Source organism: Alligator mississippiensis, chromosome 3 (genome assembly GCF_030867095.1).
Source record: "Alligator mississippiensis isolate rAllMis1 chromosome 3, rAllMis1, whole genome shotgun sequence".
Taxonomy (NCBI): Eukaryota; Metazoa; Chordata; order Crocodylia; family Alligatoridae; genus Alligator; species Alligator mississippiensis.
The window spans coordinates 28,465,999-28,481,830 of NC_081826.1; the positions used below are offsets into that span (position 1 = coordinate 28,465,999).

The 15,832-nt window shown below is 42.7% G+C and overlaps 1 protein-coding gene across 1 annotated transcript in view; it reads left to right on the forward strand.

Moving 5' to 3' along the window:
• CSMD3 (CUB and Sushi multiple domains 3) overlaps window positions 1–15,832 on the forward strand; it is a 1,325,501-nt gene that overhangs the window by 1,007,090 nt on the left and 302,579 nt on the right. The window contains exon 31 of the mRNA XM_014603846.3: window positions 4,469–4,663. Within this exon, the coding sequence (XP_014459332.1) occupies window positions 4,469–4,663 (195 nt within the window). The remainder of the gene's footprint in view (window positions 1–4,468; window positions 4,664–15,832) is intronic.

Genomic DNA, 15,832 nt, shown 5'->3' on the forward strand with positions numbered 1-15,832 from the left:
ATCGTCCCTCTCCCACCCCCTCCTCCTGCTGTGTCCATACACACATTCTAGCAATCCAACAGCTGTGACTGTTGGGTTTACATTCCATATATAGTAAATTATTCCACCTCATATTGCTCATGTTTTATGAATCCTTATCTCTATAATATATAAGCAACTTCTAGAGTTATGGAATCTGCACAAAACACTTTTTTTTTCTTCTCTGTATCTTAGGGAAAGAGAGTAGACTTTGGTGTTGTGGCAAAGTCAGGTTTTCATTACAGTTTTACCTTTCTTGGTTTTATGGCCACACTATTCTCTTCCAGAAGTGAATTCCAGATTTGTGGGTGTGTGTGTCTGATCTGTTGTATGCACAGCTTTCTGGATTCTTCTAACTTTCCAAGGGGGGCATGCTTAGAATAAGGAGGTCTTGCATATAAATTAGGCATTTTAGAATAAGAGCTAGTGCCTTAAATTTGTCCCAGAGTGAAGCAGTGGGATGATGTGCTTTGCCGTGTGTTGCTAACCAGAATGGCTCCTTTGTTCTCCTGTGTTTCTTTGCTGGAAGAAAATTGAAGTTTAGTGTGTGGAATTATTTTTGAAATCCAGTGTTCTAGGATGCACCCTTCAGCAAACAGAGAAGGACATTACATATTCTTATTTTCTGGTCAAATACACAAAAATTATATTCAACAAAGATCCTCAAATATAAGTAATCACAGGTAATATTTAAGTCATATTATTCTTTTTTTTTTTATCCTTCTTGATAGTTAAATTGTTTCCATGTTAAGTAGGTGTGTATAAAGACTTTAATTTTTATTCATTTTTCAGAGATGACTTGCTATCAAGTGAAATGTTGAACTTTAAGACTATAAAAGGTAGAGTGGGACTTTTAAGTGGGTTGCTTAGCCTGCTTGTTTCTACAGGCAGGCTTTGCTTCCTGAGAAGTTCCTCAGCCAGTCCTCCTAGCAAGTGATAATTCTAAAGAATATTAGTCTATGCCAAGGTTAACTAGTTCTAGGTATTAGTCACACATTCAGGATTAATACCCTCTTTACTGTGTATGAGGCAGATCTGCCATTAGAGGGTCTGGCAAGAAGGAATGTGACAAGGTATGAAATTAGGCTCCAAGCCTGCTCTGCTTGCTGGCTCTCTTGCCACAGTATAGGCCAGGGACGAAACGTGGAAGGGTCTCCCACATGCCACTTGGATCACTTTCCCCTTCCTTCAGATCACCCCATTGCTCTCATCAGCCTTGGGATCTCCCTGCACCCTGTAATCATTCCCTCCACCCCCAGATCACTCTCCACCCCCTCATTAGCTCCTTCCCCCCCAGATTGCTGTTCTCCCTCCCAGTCATCCCAAGAGTGGAGGCATCAGTGATGGGAGGAGGTTCCCAGGCTCCTTAAAGCCTGTGCCACCCCCATGCACAAGGATCCAGCCCCCACCAGGCCTCACAGCTCCCTGGCAGCTCCTTGCCCCCCCCACCCCGCTTCCCCTTCAGTTGCAGGGCTCCACAGGGGCTGTGTCTGGGTGCACTGGAGAGCATAGTGTTCAGGCACCCCAGGAGCAGGCCAAGAGCGGGAATCCTCCCCCCAGCATCTCAGCCACTCCTGAGCTCATCAAAGCAGCAGAGGTGATGCAGGGTAGAGTCAGAGGTGGCAGTTGGAGTGGGAAGGGACTGATGTGGAGGTGAAGGGGGGAATTTGGGTGTTGGGGTGGCAATTTGGGGGGCAGAGGAAGCAGCAGCCCAGCAGCTTCCCACCCATCCACTCCCCCCTCTCTCTCTTTCCCTCTCTAATCCTGCTCCCACTTCCCCAGCCTCCTAGCGTCTTTCCTTATGACGCCTTCCCCCTGGTTCCCTTACTCCCCCTTAATCCTTTTTTCTTCCGTTCTGACTTACCCCATTCCCACCCACCTGTTGTCTTGCTGTTCCCAGCTATTAGTCCATGGCCATAGACTTCTGGATGATAGCTAATTCACCTGGGACTGGCACCTCCTCTGGTACTGGAGGACTGCATATTATCTCAGGTAGACACTCAGAAGTTAATTCAAGCTATCTAGTGCAGCTCAGAGATGATTCTTGCCCAAGGTGGTGTAACTAAAATGCCTCAAGGGCACTTGGCAGACAACATTCTTTGGGTAAATCTGATGCCTTTTATTAGACCAACCCAAATAGCTGGGGAAAAATCTTCATTGTAAGCTTTCAGGTATAAATATGCTTGATCAGGTTGAGGAAGCATGTGCAGTTGGTGTGTGCTCTTCCTGGAAGAAATAAATAGTAAAGAAGCCAGAAGCTGGTCTGCATGCAAGACAGCCAGCCAGTGAAGATGTAAATTGAGGATTCAGTGGGTGAGAAAAAGACTGGGGTGGGGACGTGGAGAAAGGGGATGAATGTAGCTGGTAAACAGTGGAAAGGTACCTGCGGAGTCAGATGTCAGGCAGGTTATAATGTGTCATAAATCCAATGTCTATATTTAGTCCATGCTTTTTTGTATCCAGGAGGTTGATGAAGTGAAGTTTGTAGGCTCATCTATGAGAGGTCTTTTGAAAATTCCCTTTGAGGATTAAAAATGAAAGATTGGAGAGAGACTGGTTTTCTTGTGAGATATGTAAGACACAGGTAATTGGGTATTCTTGTCAAGGGCACTTAGCATTTGCTAATGAGCCTTAATGTGTGATCATTCAAGTTTTAAGTGTTTTTAACATGATCTAATTATAACATGTAATCTCAACCACAGCCTTTAAGCAACAAACAAGTAAACAAACCAAACCTTTCTGTACTATCCTAGGAACTAGGGGGAGAATCCTTTGGCTCTGGTCCCAGAACAGCAGTCTGTTCCCACCTCACAGCAAGCTGTTGTGCTCACAGCTTGCTCCCTTCTGTCTTGGTTACTCTTCTAGGAGCTTTTTAAAGTTCCTAAAGGAACACTCCCTGCCTAACTAAATGCCCAGCAGCTGGGATCTCTCAACAGGGCAGAATGTGCCCTCTTAAAGGGACAGAGTTCTCTGTTCCAGGGCCCCATCCAGAGATTGTAGAAGTCCATTGAACTGTTTCTTTTTTTTATGGGCTTACAGACCATCCTTTTGAGTGTGGAATTGTAAACTAACAACACTCTTAAACAACTGCAAAATATTACAGTTTGTCCTGAGGGGGTCCCTTAGGCTTTTCAAGTTTGATATGGTGTTTTACTGACATACCATAAATTGTATCTTCAGACTATTAAATTCTCATTAGAACAATTTTCAGTGTGCTTGTGGCATTCTCTTCTCATTTGCTGATAATATATTGTACTGCCTGAGACATCCCACCTCATCTCTGTGGAGACATTATGATGGTATAAGCATTGCAATACAACATCTTTGAATGAGTACTTTGAATACATACTGCCTACGGATAGCTACACTATTGTTATTTGTTGTCTTGGTGTTTTTCACTTGTGAAGATCTATTCAGATCATTTGTGTGATTCTGCTAATATTTGTCAGATGGAATTTAAATAGGGTAAATGATATAGTTCAGGTTTGTGTGTTTTCATGCAGATATAACAAGCTTGTATTCACAATGTTTATCTCTTTGTAATTCTTGTAAGGGGAGGGAAGGAGGGAGGAAATGCTTAATTATTATAATTGAGTGAGGTTTCTTCTGTTTTACTGACTTGAGTAATGTTCTTAGTTCCTCCACACCCCTAAGCCACAACATGCATCTGTTTGTTTCTTCATTGTGCTATTGTTTAATATCATGTACTTTAAAAAAAATGGAATTACAATGGAAATTGTGAATGCACTTTCTTCCTGTTGAATCTCATTGTTGCTTTTTAAAATTACTGAGCTGGTGTTTACATGGAGCATGATTCCTTCCTGCAATATCGATGGAATTAAACATTTTATTATACATACTGTGCAAGTAAAAGAGAAGCATGACACACATCTGTGAAGACGGCTATGAATGTTATTAAAATGAAATAAATAATAGATAATAGGATATTTTCATATCAAGTAACATAATGAGCAAAATAGGTTTATACAAGGAAAATATACTGCATTAAAAATGGCACTTGTAGACACCAGTTAACCATTCATTTATTTTGAACAAGTCCTGAAATGCTGATTATGTGCATGTCTTATTTGATTATAAACTATTTATTGAGTTTTCAATCAATCAACAATGATATTTCATTTTTAATTGTCCTTGGAAAGCTATACATTAGATTCTTATTCAGGTCTTGATTTGTGAATTCTTTTCTGGAGGTGGACCCAATTTCCCCTGTAGAGGAAACATTAGAAAAAGTGACCTGTTGAATGTTATAGAGGACTGTGTCCAATCCTCCTAAACTGTAGAAAAGATCAGAGAAACAAAACAGCTGAAGTATAAAAGGAAGAAATGATAGGTGTCTACAAATTTGGAGAACCACTTGGGGAAGGGGAGGAACTATTTTAATACTTCAGGGTATCTTCAACATTGCTTTTGCGTTCTCTTTCCTTCACAGCAAAGCTACGTGAGTCCTGCTTTGATCCTGGGAATATAATGAATGGCACGAGACTTGGAATGGATTATAAATTGGGGTCGACAGTTACTTATTACTGTGATGCAGGTTATGTTCTTCAAGGATATTCTACACTGACCTGCATTATGGGAGATGATGGAAGGCCTGGATGGAATAGAGCACTACCCAGTTGCCATGGTAAGAGCTGTTTTTTGTGATCATTCTGTGGCTTCAAAAGGACACTAAAGTAAATTTCAGAAATACATTTATGTTGTAGAAATGTTAATACATTTTTCTCTTCCTTTCAACCCTCCCTCCACCCCCACGTGGGTATATATAATATACCTCCTTAGGACATTGCATGAAATGACAGATTGAACATCCATTGATAAGAAGTCAGAGGGGTTATCAGGAAGAAATATAGTAGAAAATAATTGCTGTTGAGGATAAGCAGTGGTACTCACCCTGGGAGGAAGTACTATCCCTGGTAGAAAGTGTTTGCATTGTGAAGATTTTTCATTCTATAACATATGATACACACTTTGCTTAAGTAGAGCATCGAAATACACTGTTAATGTTACTGTGTGGTTGAAGTTTTAGTCTGGTTTTTTTTAATGCTAATGGCTCTTAGGACACACAATGGTGTAGTGCCTCACCAAACATTTTATTTATGGTTCAGACATTACTTTGCATTTTTATTTAACCATTTTATGTGAAGTTCTAGGAAATTTTCATCTAAAAAAAACCTACTCACTTCAGTAGTCTAGTGACTTTAATGACACTGAAATTATGCTGTGCATAATTGTATGGTTAAAGTCTAAATTTAAGTTCCATTTTTATCCAGGTAGTCTAATATAAGGATTTTGCTGAATAGAATAAACACTCCTCTGGGTTCATAGTTCGGACCAGCAGCACCTACTGTGGGGAACTTGTCATTAAAATTGCCTCAGTGATTAATAATGAAACAAGAAAGGGTCTAAAAATATCAACTCCTTTTACTATAACAACAAGTGGATAATAGGTAATACATGGAAATTGTACAATGAAAATATTTAGAATTGCTCTATCTATCTATCTATCTATCTATCTATCTATCTATCTATCTATCTATCTATCTATCTATCTATCTATGTTCCTGGACATCTGCACTCCTGTTTCAGGTCTTATTGCTTTATAAAGAACAAAGACTAAAATTATAAGCTTCTAGCTATGGTCAGTCCCTAGCAGAAACCTGTATCCCTGTTCACAGGGGCTTCTAGGTTAACTCAATTTCATGGCCCCCAGTTGCCACAGTGCTTATCTACAACTTGGATAATTAAACCAGTTACAGCTTCTTATTCTCTTAAGGGTGGATCTCAGGAAACCTACCTATAGCACTCTATAAACTTTCTTATATGCAATAGTAACTATGATATCAACATAGAAATTACCCAGATATAATACTCAGTTTTATAACAACTTCTGTCACTAATGTATAAGGAACAAAGGGGGAACATATAAGCTTGCTACTGTGTTCACTCCCTGGTAGAAACCTGCTCCCTTTCATTGGTTCCTGGCAGAACTGACCATTAGGGCTGTGCAAAATTTCAGCAGCTGTTTCATTTTGGAGATGTTTGGGGCTGTTTTGGTGCCCGAAACACCGAATCTGAATCAAAATGCAAGACTCAGAAATATTTCCAAAATGAAATGAGGAATCCAAAACATTTTGAAGATGTTTCAGAAAATTTTGGAGTTTCAGAGCCGGGGTTGCAGGGAAACAGCTGTATGCTGCTGCCCTGCCACTCGATGCGACTCCGCAGGGAGCAGAGATCTGTGCCAGGGGTCTCCTTGCCGCTGCTGCTTGTCCCCCGCTGCCCTGGCCACTCAGGGCTACATGGGCCGGGCAGGGGTGGCAAGGAGAGTCTTGACATAGATCTCTACTCCCTGAGGAGCCAGGTCCCATGCTAGGGCAGTGCAGGTCCCTGCCATGTGACCCGGCTCTGCAGGGAACAGAGATCTGTGTGGGGATCTCCTTGCCTGTGTGGAGGGCAGTGGCCTTCCCCCTCCCCTAGATAAGCCACCCACATCCCCATCCTGCTCCCTGCTGGGGCCCCAAGCCCCACCCAGCTGGGCTTCGAAACAGATTCTGGGGAGATTCGGTGGAGCCAAATTGGTGAAACAGATTTCACTGAACCAAAACAGGACAGTGATCTGAAACACCAAAACAAATCGCTGTCCTCTGAAATGGCCGAATCTAAAACCAAATCAAAACACAGCCATTTTGCACAGTTCTACTGAGCATATATCATGGACTCCCCTGTATTTATAGAAACTGGTTTCTAGGATTATAGTTCCTCCACAGAACGAGTGTGGTACACATAACATGACTGCTGTATATCACCATTTCTCAATTTAATATGTTCAAGAGGGTCTCATTGACCTTCTTAAAATGGATACAGTATCTGCTCATCATGCTACTGGTTATGTTCAGGTTGCATTTTGAAAAGTTTCCTGACAGGCATTTCAAAGAAAGCCTGCATTACTCATGCATGTGCTTCTCTGTTAGAACTAATTCTTCTCTTCTTCCTGTTACTTAGTTACGTTTTGATATTAAAAAAAAAAAATTAAATACAAATGTTAAATTATGAAAATCTATCTATGGAAATATTTCTTCTTTGGCAATCCCTTGCAGTCAAGGATGATTGTCTTCTATGACTGTCTTATCTGTGTGTCCAAAGATAGCTGATAAGGCCTATCTGGGATCAACAGACTCAACTGCAGCTCATATATTTCTGTCTGGGGTGGGTAGTGCTGGACTCTTGATTTGGTCTGTGACATGCTGTTTCTGTCACTCCTGCTTTTCCATCTCCTGTTGCAGGTTTCAAAGTACTGAGATCCCTGCAGCAGACTCTTCCCCCATTTGGGGCAGTCCTGGGAAATGGTTTCCCATGAGTTGACATTGATGTTATATTTCTTAACTTGACCTTGAGGACATCCCTGAAGCAGTTTCTCTGCCCTCCTTTTAAGTGTATGCCTTGGCTGAGCAGGGAGAATAAAACTTGCTTTGGGAATCCAGACTCAGCAGATGACATGTCTGGCCCAACAAAGTTGATGTCAGATGATCATTGCCTCAGTACTCATGATGTTTGCTTGCAGGAGGACACTAATGTTAGTATGTCTGTCTTCTCACTGGATTCAAAGTATCTTCTGCAGGCAGCGCTGATGGTACTTCTCCAACAATTTTAGATGTGTAGCCTGGGTAGTTATTAACATAAACATATAACTAACAAAACATAACTACACCCGGGGTGGGGGGTGACAGTGGCGGGGGTTAGGCAGGGTGCTGATGGAAGGGCTGGCTACTAGAGCAGTTCCCTCTCCTCTCTACAGAGCCAGGCCGAGACTGAGTGCTTAACTATATACAATTTATTACTATAATAAATACTTAAGATACAACATGAACTATTTATAATAAACCTTAGCATATGCCACTACATATAATATCCCACAATTAACATAAACCATATAACTTACAACATATATAATAATACATTGAACAAGATAGTTAAGGTTACAACACGATAAACACATATGGGGACTCAAATTATATAACCCAAATAAATTAATAATATTTCCTAGACCTACATATTAACACATTGAGACTATATAAACCATATAAACTTCCTTTAAAAATACCCATAGCTATATAGACCTTGATACAACAACAATAACCCAAAATAGGGAGTGCACTTAGTACCTCCCCGAGGGGTTTCCTTGGAGCCCCTCCCCTTTAGGGTCCTGGGATGTGGACACACCACTCCCACAATGGAGGGTAGAATTGGCAGACCCCCCTGTCCTGTGCCCACTGTCGCTAGTGGGTTATGGAATAGAGAAGATCCTACACAACTTACTGATTCGTTTGATGCGCCTGGATGGGGGAATATTTAGTTGATTGCACGATTTCACAATGATTATACACTTAATTTATACAACACAATTTTATTTTAAATTTCTTTGGTATGCATATAACACTGCTTAGCTTTAAGAAATACCACAAACATTAAGAACACAATAACTACATATATCAGAAACAATGCTCCAAATGCACTTCTTTAAAACAATTACAATTACAACTAACTATATAATTTGAACCAGAAAAGTTATTACTATATTATACTTACAATCCTAGAATTCCGAGAAGCCAAACACCTAGATATGCTTTCATTCCTCAGTCATACAATTTAATGGGTTGGCCTCAGTAGTACGGTTCAATGGGCTGGCCTCAGCAGTACGGTTCAATGGGTTGGCCTCAGCAGTGATAGGAACAAGTCCCTTTCCTTCAGTCCCTCTTGGGCGCTTTGCAGCTTCAGCATGAACTAAGAGATTCGTGTTCACGGAGAGAGTGGTTCAGGTGATCAGTCTGATCTGGCCTACACCTGCAATTCTTCCTTTGTTGTTCTGCAAGTGAGGTTACCTCCAAATTGGGACAGTAGATTACAGTTTTTATTGAGTGAGTTGCCGTCTTGGGCCCCTCCTAACCAAACCTGTCACTACTGCCAAATTTGGGCTCGGATCTTTCTTAACAGATTTCTGCTAGGTTAAGTTTCTTTTGTTGACTATTTAGTTACTTTGGGGAATTTCCACACCACTGCAGTGACCTCTCTTTCCAACCGTTTCAAAATCCCCTAGGGTTTGATCTCTCGGGATGTTTGCTTAAAGGTCATTTTTAGGTTAACCTTGTTAAAGGCCTCTAGAGATAAAATTCAAGAGTTAAGACTTTGAGCAAGGGCAGGACCTTCCGCATGTAGGCCAAAACAATGGCCTAGATAAGAAGATGAATCTTGTCTTTTTCCAAACTGACTAATGGGCAACTATTACAAGTATTCAGACTATTACATTCAATATGACACCCACCTCCCCTGCGGGGCCCACTTCCCCAGAAACTCACGCTTCCTCCCTGAAGCAGCCAAGGCTCATCCCCTGGAGGCCAATCCCAAGAAAGAGCCTCTCTCCAATGGCGCCTTCAGCTCTCCTCAATGGCCTGTCACCTACACTGGGCAGCCCAGGGCTCTCTGTCTCTCATGGGAGCTAAACTCTTACAGGCTCTGACTCCCCGGTCTCACACCGGGGGTCCTCCCTTTCCCAGACCCTGCTCTGGGCACTGGGACTCTTTTAATTAAAAGTGGAGCTGCACTGTGGGGCTCTGGTCACTTAGCCTAGGACTGGGGCTAACTTGAGCAGCCATGAGCTGCTCCCAGGTGGGTCCTCCATGCGCCTACCCACGCACCGGATGAGGCCTGAGAAGCCATGAGCTGCTCCCAGGGCCAGCTCTCTATGTGCCAATCTGCACACCGTGTGGGGCCCAAGCAGCCTCAAGTTGCTCCTAGGACCAGCTCTCTGTGTGCCGATCTCCACACCAACTGTCCAGCCACTTGCCGGGTTCTCAGACTCAAGCCGCCTTGAGCAGCTCCTAGAGCCTGGTCCCTGTGCATTGATTCATGCACCGCTGAAGCTCAAGCAGGATCCCGAGGACAGCCGTCTCTGGTGCTCCTCTCTCCTTGGCATCCTTCATTGTCTCTCCCTAGCCTGCTGAGCACGCTTCCTTTATACTCTTCAGGGGCTCCACCCCTGAAGTTCTCCAGACCTGGCTGACACAGTTCTGATCCAGGTCCAGCTGCTCCTTGCCTCCTCTCTTCAGAAAAAGTCAGGGCATTGTTTCCCTTGTACTGCCTTCAGATTGGTGGGTAGGCTCCACCAATCAAACAGCAGATCCTCAATCTTGAGACTCAACCTAAGCTCCAAAAAGGGAAATCTGCTACAGATGTATCCTGTATGTTGTCCATGTCTCAGCTCTTGTTCAACAAGGTGGGGATCATAACTGCTTGATAAACCATGAACTTGGTTTGGGATCTGATGTTGCAATTTTTGAACACCTGTTTCTTCAGGAGTTCAAAGGCTGCACTTGCACATTTGAGGTGATGTTGAATTTCTTTGTTGATGTTAGCCTTCTGTGAGTGGTGACTTGTGAGGTACGGGAAATACTCAACATTATACAGTTTCACTGTGGATTTGGGCTACTGGAACTGGGGACTGTTCATTAGGAACTTGTTGGTGGAGTTCCTTAGTCTTATTTCTACACACAGTCACTCTCTCACTCCCTCCCTCCCTTGCTGTTAAGTTTTGTAGTATTGAGATGCGAATGACATGGAATACTGGCCTTAGTATGCTCTATTGGAATGTATACATCTTTCTAGCTTGCAAAACACAGAACTGTGTAAAATACCCAGAAGCCTCTTCCAAATAAGCATTCTTCATTTTAAAATGAGATTCTTTTTCTTACTTTAAAGAAAGAAAAGGTTTCTTTCTCCTAGGAAGCTGGGAAGAATGAATAATAGTTGTGACCATTAGAGCTTTTATTCTACAGTTAATGGTCTGTAAGAGCTTCCACATTTCTAGAAGGTTTTTTTGTGGGTTTTTTTTTTTAACTCAGTAGACAGGCCTCTAATGAAAAGAGAAATTTTTGCCTAGGGAAAAAAAAAAGCAATTTTATTAAGAACATTCTCATCTTAAAAATGGTGGTAGATAGACCTCATTTATTCTCACTGAACCCAGTTTTCTTGATATTATGGAGCCCTCAAAGTCATATTTCCAGTGGAATTTGGGGGTAAAACCATGTTACTTTGACTGCCATTCATAGATTCCATTTGCTGTGTGATCTCTGATAAGCCTCATAAAGATGGTTGTTCTTGTCAGTTGGGCCCAAAGTGGCTATTCCAAATTTGGCTAGCATACTGATTTTTCTCTCAGGTGAAGGTTGAAAAAAGCCTTATCCTATATCTATCCCTCTACCTGCAGTGCAGTATGGAGCATTTTAGCAATAGATAACCCATGTTTTCACATTTTGGTTATACTAAAGAAGAAATACATTGTCTGTTTGCCTGCCTGTTCATCTGTCTGGTGTGAAGGAGAGATGAGGAAGATGGTGGGAGGCGCAGCTTGAATGTAGGCCAGGAGCAGGCAGAAGAGTTTCAGTTGCTTGGGTCCCCCTCTGATTCAATTCTTCATTCTGGCTTAAGGAAGCTTGGATGCAGTGGCAAAATGAGCCACCTGGGTTGTGCCAGCTTTATGCTTGAATTAACTAACGTAAAGCTGCCGTTATTTCAGTGTAAATAGACATGCAATATATCTGCTCACAGTTATACATTCCTAAAATATTCTTTTTTTTTTTTCATTTAAAACCTCTTTTAGGTGTTTATAACTGAAGGAAAAGCTATGCCTTTTGCCTTAGTGCTCCATGGGTAGAACCAATAAAGGAATGACATACCTAAATGTTATAATTTAACAAAGATAAGTGCAAGGTGATGCAGCTGGGGAGAAAAAATCACCAATACACCTATAGACTAGAAAGTACCATTCTATGTAGGACAGCAGTGGAACGGGATCTCAGAGTCATAGTCACCACAAAAATGAACAGGAGTTGCCAATGTGATGAGGTAATAAGTAAGGCTAACTGGACTCTGTCTTGCATTAGCAGGTGCATCACGGGCAGGTCTAGGGAGGTGATTCTTCCCCTCTATGTAGCATTGGTGAGGCCGCAACTAGAGTACTGTATCCAGTTTTGGGCGCAGCACTTCAAGAGGGATGTGGATAACCTGGAGAGGGTTCAGAGAAGGGCTACTCATATGGTTGAGGGCCTGCAGGTAAGATCCTATGAAGACAGGCTGAGGGACCTGAATCTCTTCAGCCTCTGCAAGAGAAGGCTCAGAGGTGATTTTGTGGCTGTCTACAAACTCATGGGGGCTGTAGGGTCAGCATGGAATAGGGGATACTCTGTTTACCAGGACGCCCCTCGGGATTACTAGAAACAACGGCCATGAACTGAAGGAGAGTAGATTTAGATTGGAAATCAGAAATAAATTCTTTATGGTGAGGGTTGCCAAAATATGGAATAGACTTCCAAGGGAGTTGATGATTTCGCCTACCTTGGAGGTGTTCAAGGGAAGGTTAGACAAGCACCTGGCTGGGGTCACTTGACCCCAGCACTCTTTCCTGCCCAGAGCAGGGGGTCAAACTCAATGACTTAATAGGTCCCTTCTGACCCTAGAAACCTATGAAATCTATGAAAAATGTCTTATAGTTATTTCACTGATAAAGTCTAGCATCTCTGATTTGGATTATAGCCCTGACATTTGGGAGGTATGGACCAGATGTCAGATGTGCCATTCTGTTGTACCCTTGAAAATCTGTCCAAATTTGGCCAAAATATGCCCTTTCAAAAATCTAATTTGGCACATGATCACCAAGTTTCTTACTATAGTTTAGGAGCTAAATTCTCTCAAGATACTGTCTGCACTGAGGCAGCTCTAAACCCCCACATCTTCTTCAGCATATGCAGTCTCCACAAACTGACAGTTTGTTCCAACTCAGGGATGGGAGGGAATGAATTGTTGAGCATGACTTTCCTTGCAATTGCTCCACCTAAGAAGTTGAGACCATCCACATGCACTCAGAATGGAAGTAGGGAGATTGTCTCGTGTGCTTTCAATGTTCCCTGCTGCTGAGGGAGGAGGAGCACATCTCGGGATACAGAGATGTGAAGAAAGAGGTTGGGGAGAAGGCTATTGTGAGTTGCAAAAGGTTGGGGTAAGCAGAAGTGTGCATGAGCCAGTGGAGGTAGAAGGGAACAGGCATCTAAGATAGGATCCAGGAGCATGTGTTAAGGGCTGGATATCAGCAGAGGTATAAAGGAGTAGGACCTAGGGTACAGCTGGTTAAGTGTGGAGAGGGTTTGGCACAGCAGTCGGGAGGTGAGAGAGGCAGAATGGAAGAACAGAATTCAGGTATGTGAAACGGGTGGTGCGGGGGGGGGGGGGCAGGGGAGGGACAGAGATGATAGTGATGAGGGCCAGGATGGATGGATTCAAGCAGAAAGGCAAAGACAGTTGGGATACACAAACAGAAAGGTTTAAATCCACTAGAAACACCTCTCTACAAATTCTAAGTCCTGAGTCTGTATTCTCCTCTGCTGTGAATAAAAGATGTGAAACCACTGGCAAAATGCATATCACTTCGATCACGTAGACAGGGGTGATGCAGGGCTGGTCCACAGCATGGATGGGGCTAATGGGCCCATGAATGTTGGCTTCTTTCCCACCCCCCTACCCCCCATGCCAGACCTGGTTCCCATTCCAGCCACTTCGGGGTCCGTGCTGCATGTGGTTCATGTTGTGGAGCAGCTGGGGTGGGCGATGCATGCAGTATGGATCCCAGAGCATGCAGAACAGGTGATGCAGTCCACCCAGGGTAGGCACCACATGTAACATGCATCCTGGATCAACAGCATGCAGTGCCTCTGGCATCTAGTCCAGAATTGTGCTGCATGTGGTGCCTCCTCCAGTTAGTCCAGGACCTGTGCTGGATGTGGCACTTGAGTGCCACATGCAGTGCTGGTCCCAGTGTAACTGGAGTAGGTGCCATGGATGTCATGCCTTCAGGAGCACATTGGGTGGGTGCTGTGTGTAGCATGTTTTCTGGAGTGATCAGAATGGGTGCTGCATGCAGCATGCATCCCGGGCCCTTCCTGCTGGGCTGTTCTGGGTCAGTTCAGAGCTGGAGGCAGCACCCATGGGCTAGATAATGGGGATGAGGGCTGAATGTGGCCTGGGAGCCATATATTTGACACTCGTGATGTAGAGGATAGCAGCATGCTATGTTGCCATTTACTCCATGTCTTCAAGTGGTTTAGATTTGTGCTTTTGTTCTAAAAAGTCAAAACTGATGAACCATGTTTAGAGCTACCTTGGTTACATTTGATGGAATGTCTGTCTGTTCAGAATTCCCTTTAGAAAAAGGTAAAAGTTGTATTTAAAAGAATGAAAAGGAGGCTGAGGTTGGAAGGTCAAGTACTTAAAAGTCAGGAAATGCCAAAATAAGGCTGCCCATACATTCTTAATTTGATTCCATTTTGTGCATGTATTCTGCTATGGTTATATAGTTTTTGGTGTGTGTGTGTGTGTGTGTGGTGCGGGAGGGTTGGGGTGGGGTGTGGTGTTTTTTCTCTTTTGGGGGGAGGGGAGGAGAGAGAGTTGCATGGAATATCTGCCTAATTCAATGCATAGGTCAGATTGTTCTGGGAGTAAGTAAGAAAGAGTTGTATAGTAAATGTAATATAATGGAAGTTAAAGCATGAGCAAGGAACATATTCCTGATCCTTATCCCATTAAATCATCTGTCAGCATCCCAGTTCCTAAAGTTTACAAGGAATCAATTAGATACTACTTATCATAAAATGAGGCACGCTGCATTTTTTGTTGTTGTTGGTAAATTTGACACATTTTCTCGAAGCATAATTTATCACAAGGAATTTTACAGTGAATAAAAATCAGTTCAGGGTATTTCAAATTTGATGTTTTCTTTTTTCTTTCTTTTTGTTTTTTAGTAACCTACAATTGTATATTAATTTTATATGATACAACATACATATTTTATACTAATTATATTAAAAGGTCATGCAAAGGTTAAACTTAGACCAGGCACCAAGTTTTCAACAATACATATATGAACACAGGCAAAGTTGTTTATTCGATAAAAATGACCCCAATAATAATGATAAATGTAATATGTAACTTTTTCAACACAATGCATAGCTGCTCCAGTGGCTAAATTAATTCCAATATTCTTTCTAATTAATTTGGGGATAAAGGAAATATTAAGAGAAAATGTCAGAAATATATATAATTGCTTTAAACATAGACCATTCGGAGTGGTCAATGAATGTTTTTTGTTTGTTTGTTTTAAATTCAGACCTTTTTTAGAAGTAGGTGGAAGGGAATGTCTATTTAGAGTAATCATTCATATTTTTGAGCGTGTAGATGTACCGTAGACAGTGAGCAACCTTAGCATTATATTAACTAAGATCTTCCACAAACAATATCTGTGGCACCCATTGAAGTGTCTAGGATGATTTCAGACAGTCAAAAAACCTGAGGTGGAATCAATCCAATCTATGCAGGTTTCTCTAAGCTGCATAGATTGGATTGGTAGCAAACAGAACGCACATTCACTCTCAGGCAGATGCCTGCACACTGCGGCCAGAAGGCAGGGGATGCTCTTGCATGCCTCCCAGCATGACGGACATTGCCACGGGCACCCAAGTGCAGCTGAGCAGGTCATCCCAGCACAGACTCACTGCCTCTCTCCCCCCACCCCATTCCTGTACTAGAATCACTCCCCCGCACAGTGCTGCAGGGGGCATGGCTTCCCTCCCTCCCTCCCTCCCCATGGACTTGAGCCCTGTGGCTGTATGGGAGGCAGCACTGGCTAGACCTGGGGGGGAATCCTCTGAGCACTTCCCAGATCCACTGCAGCATGGGGTCCTGAGGCTCAGGG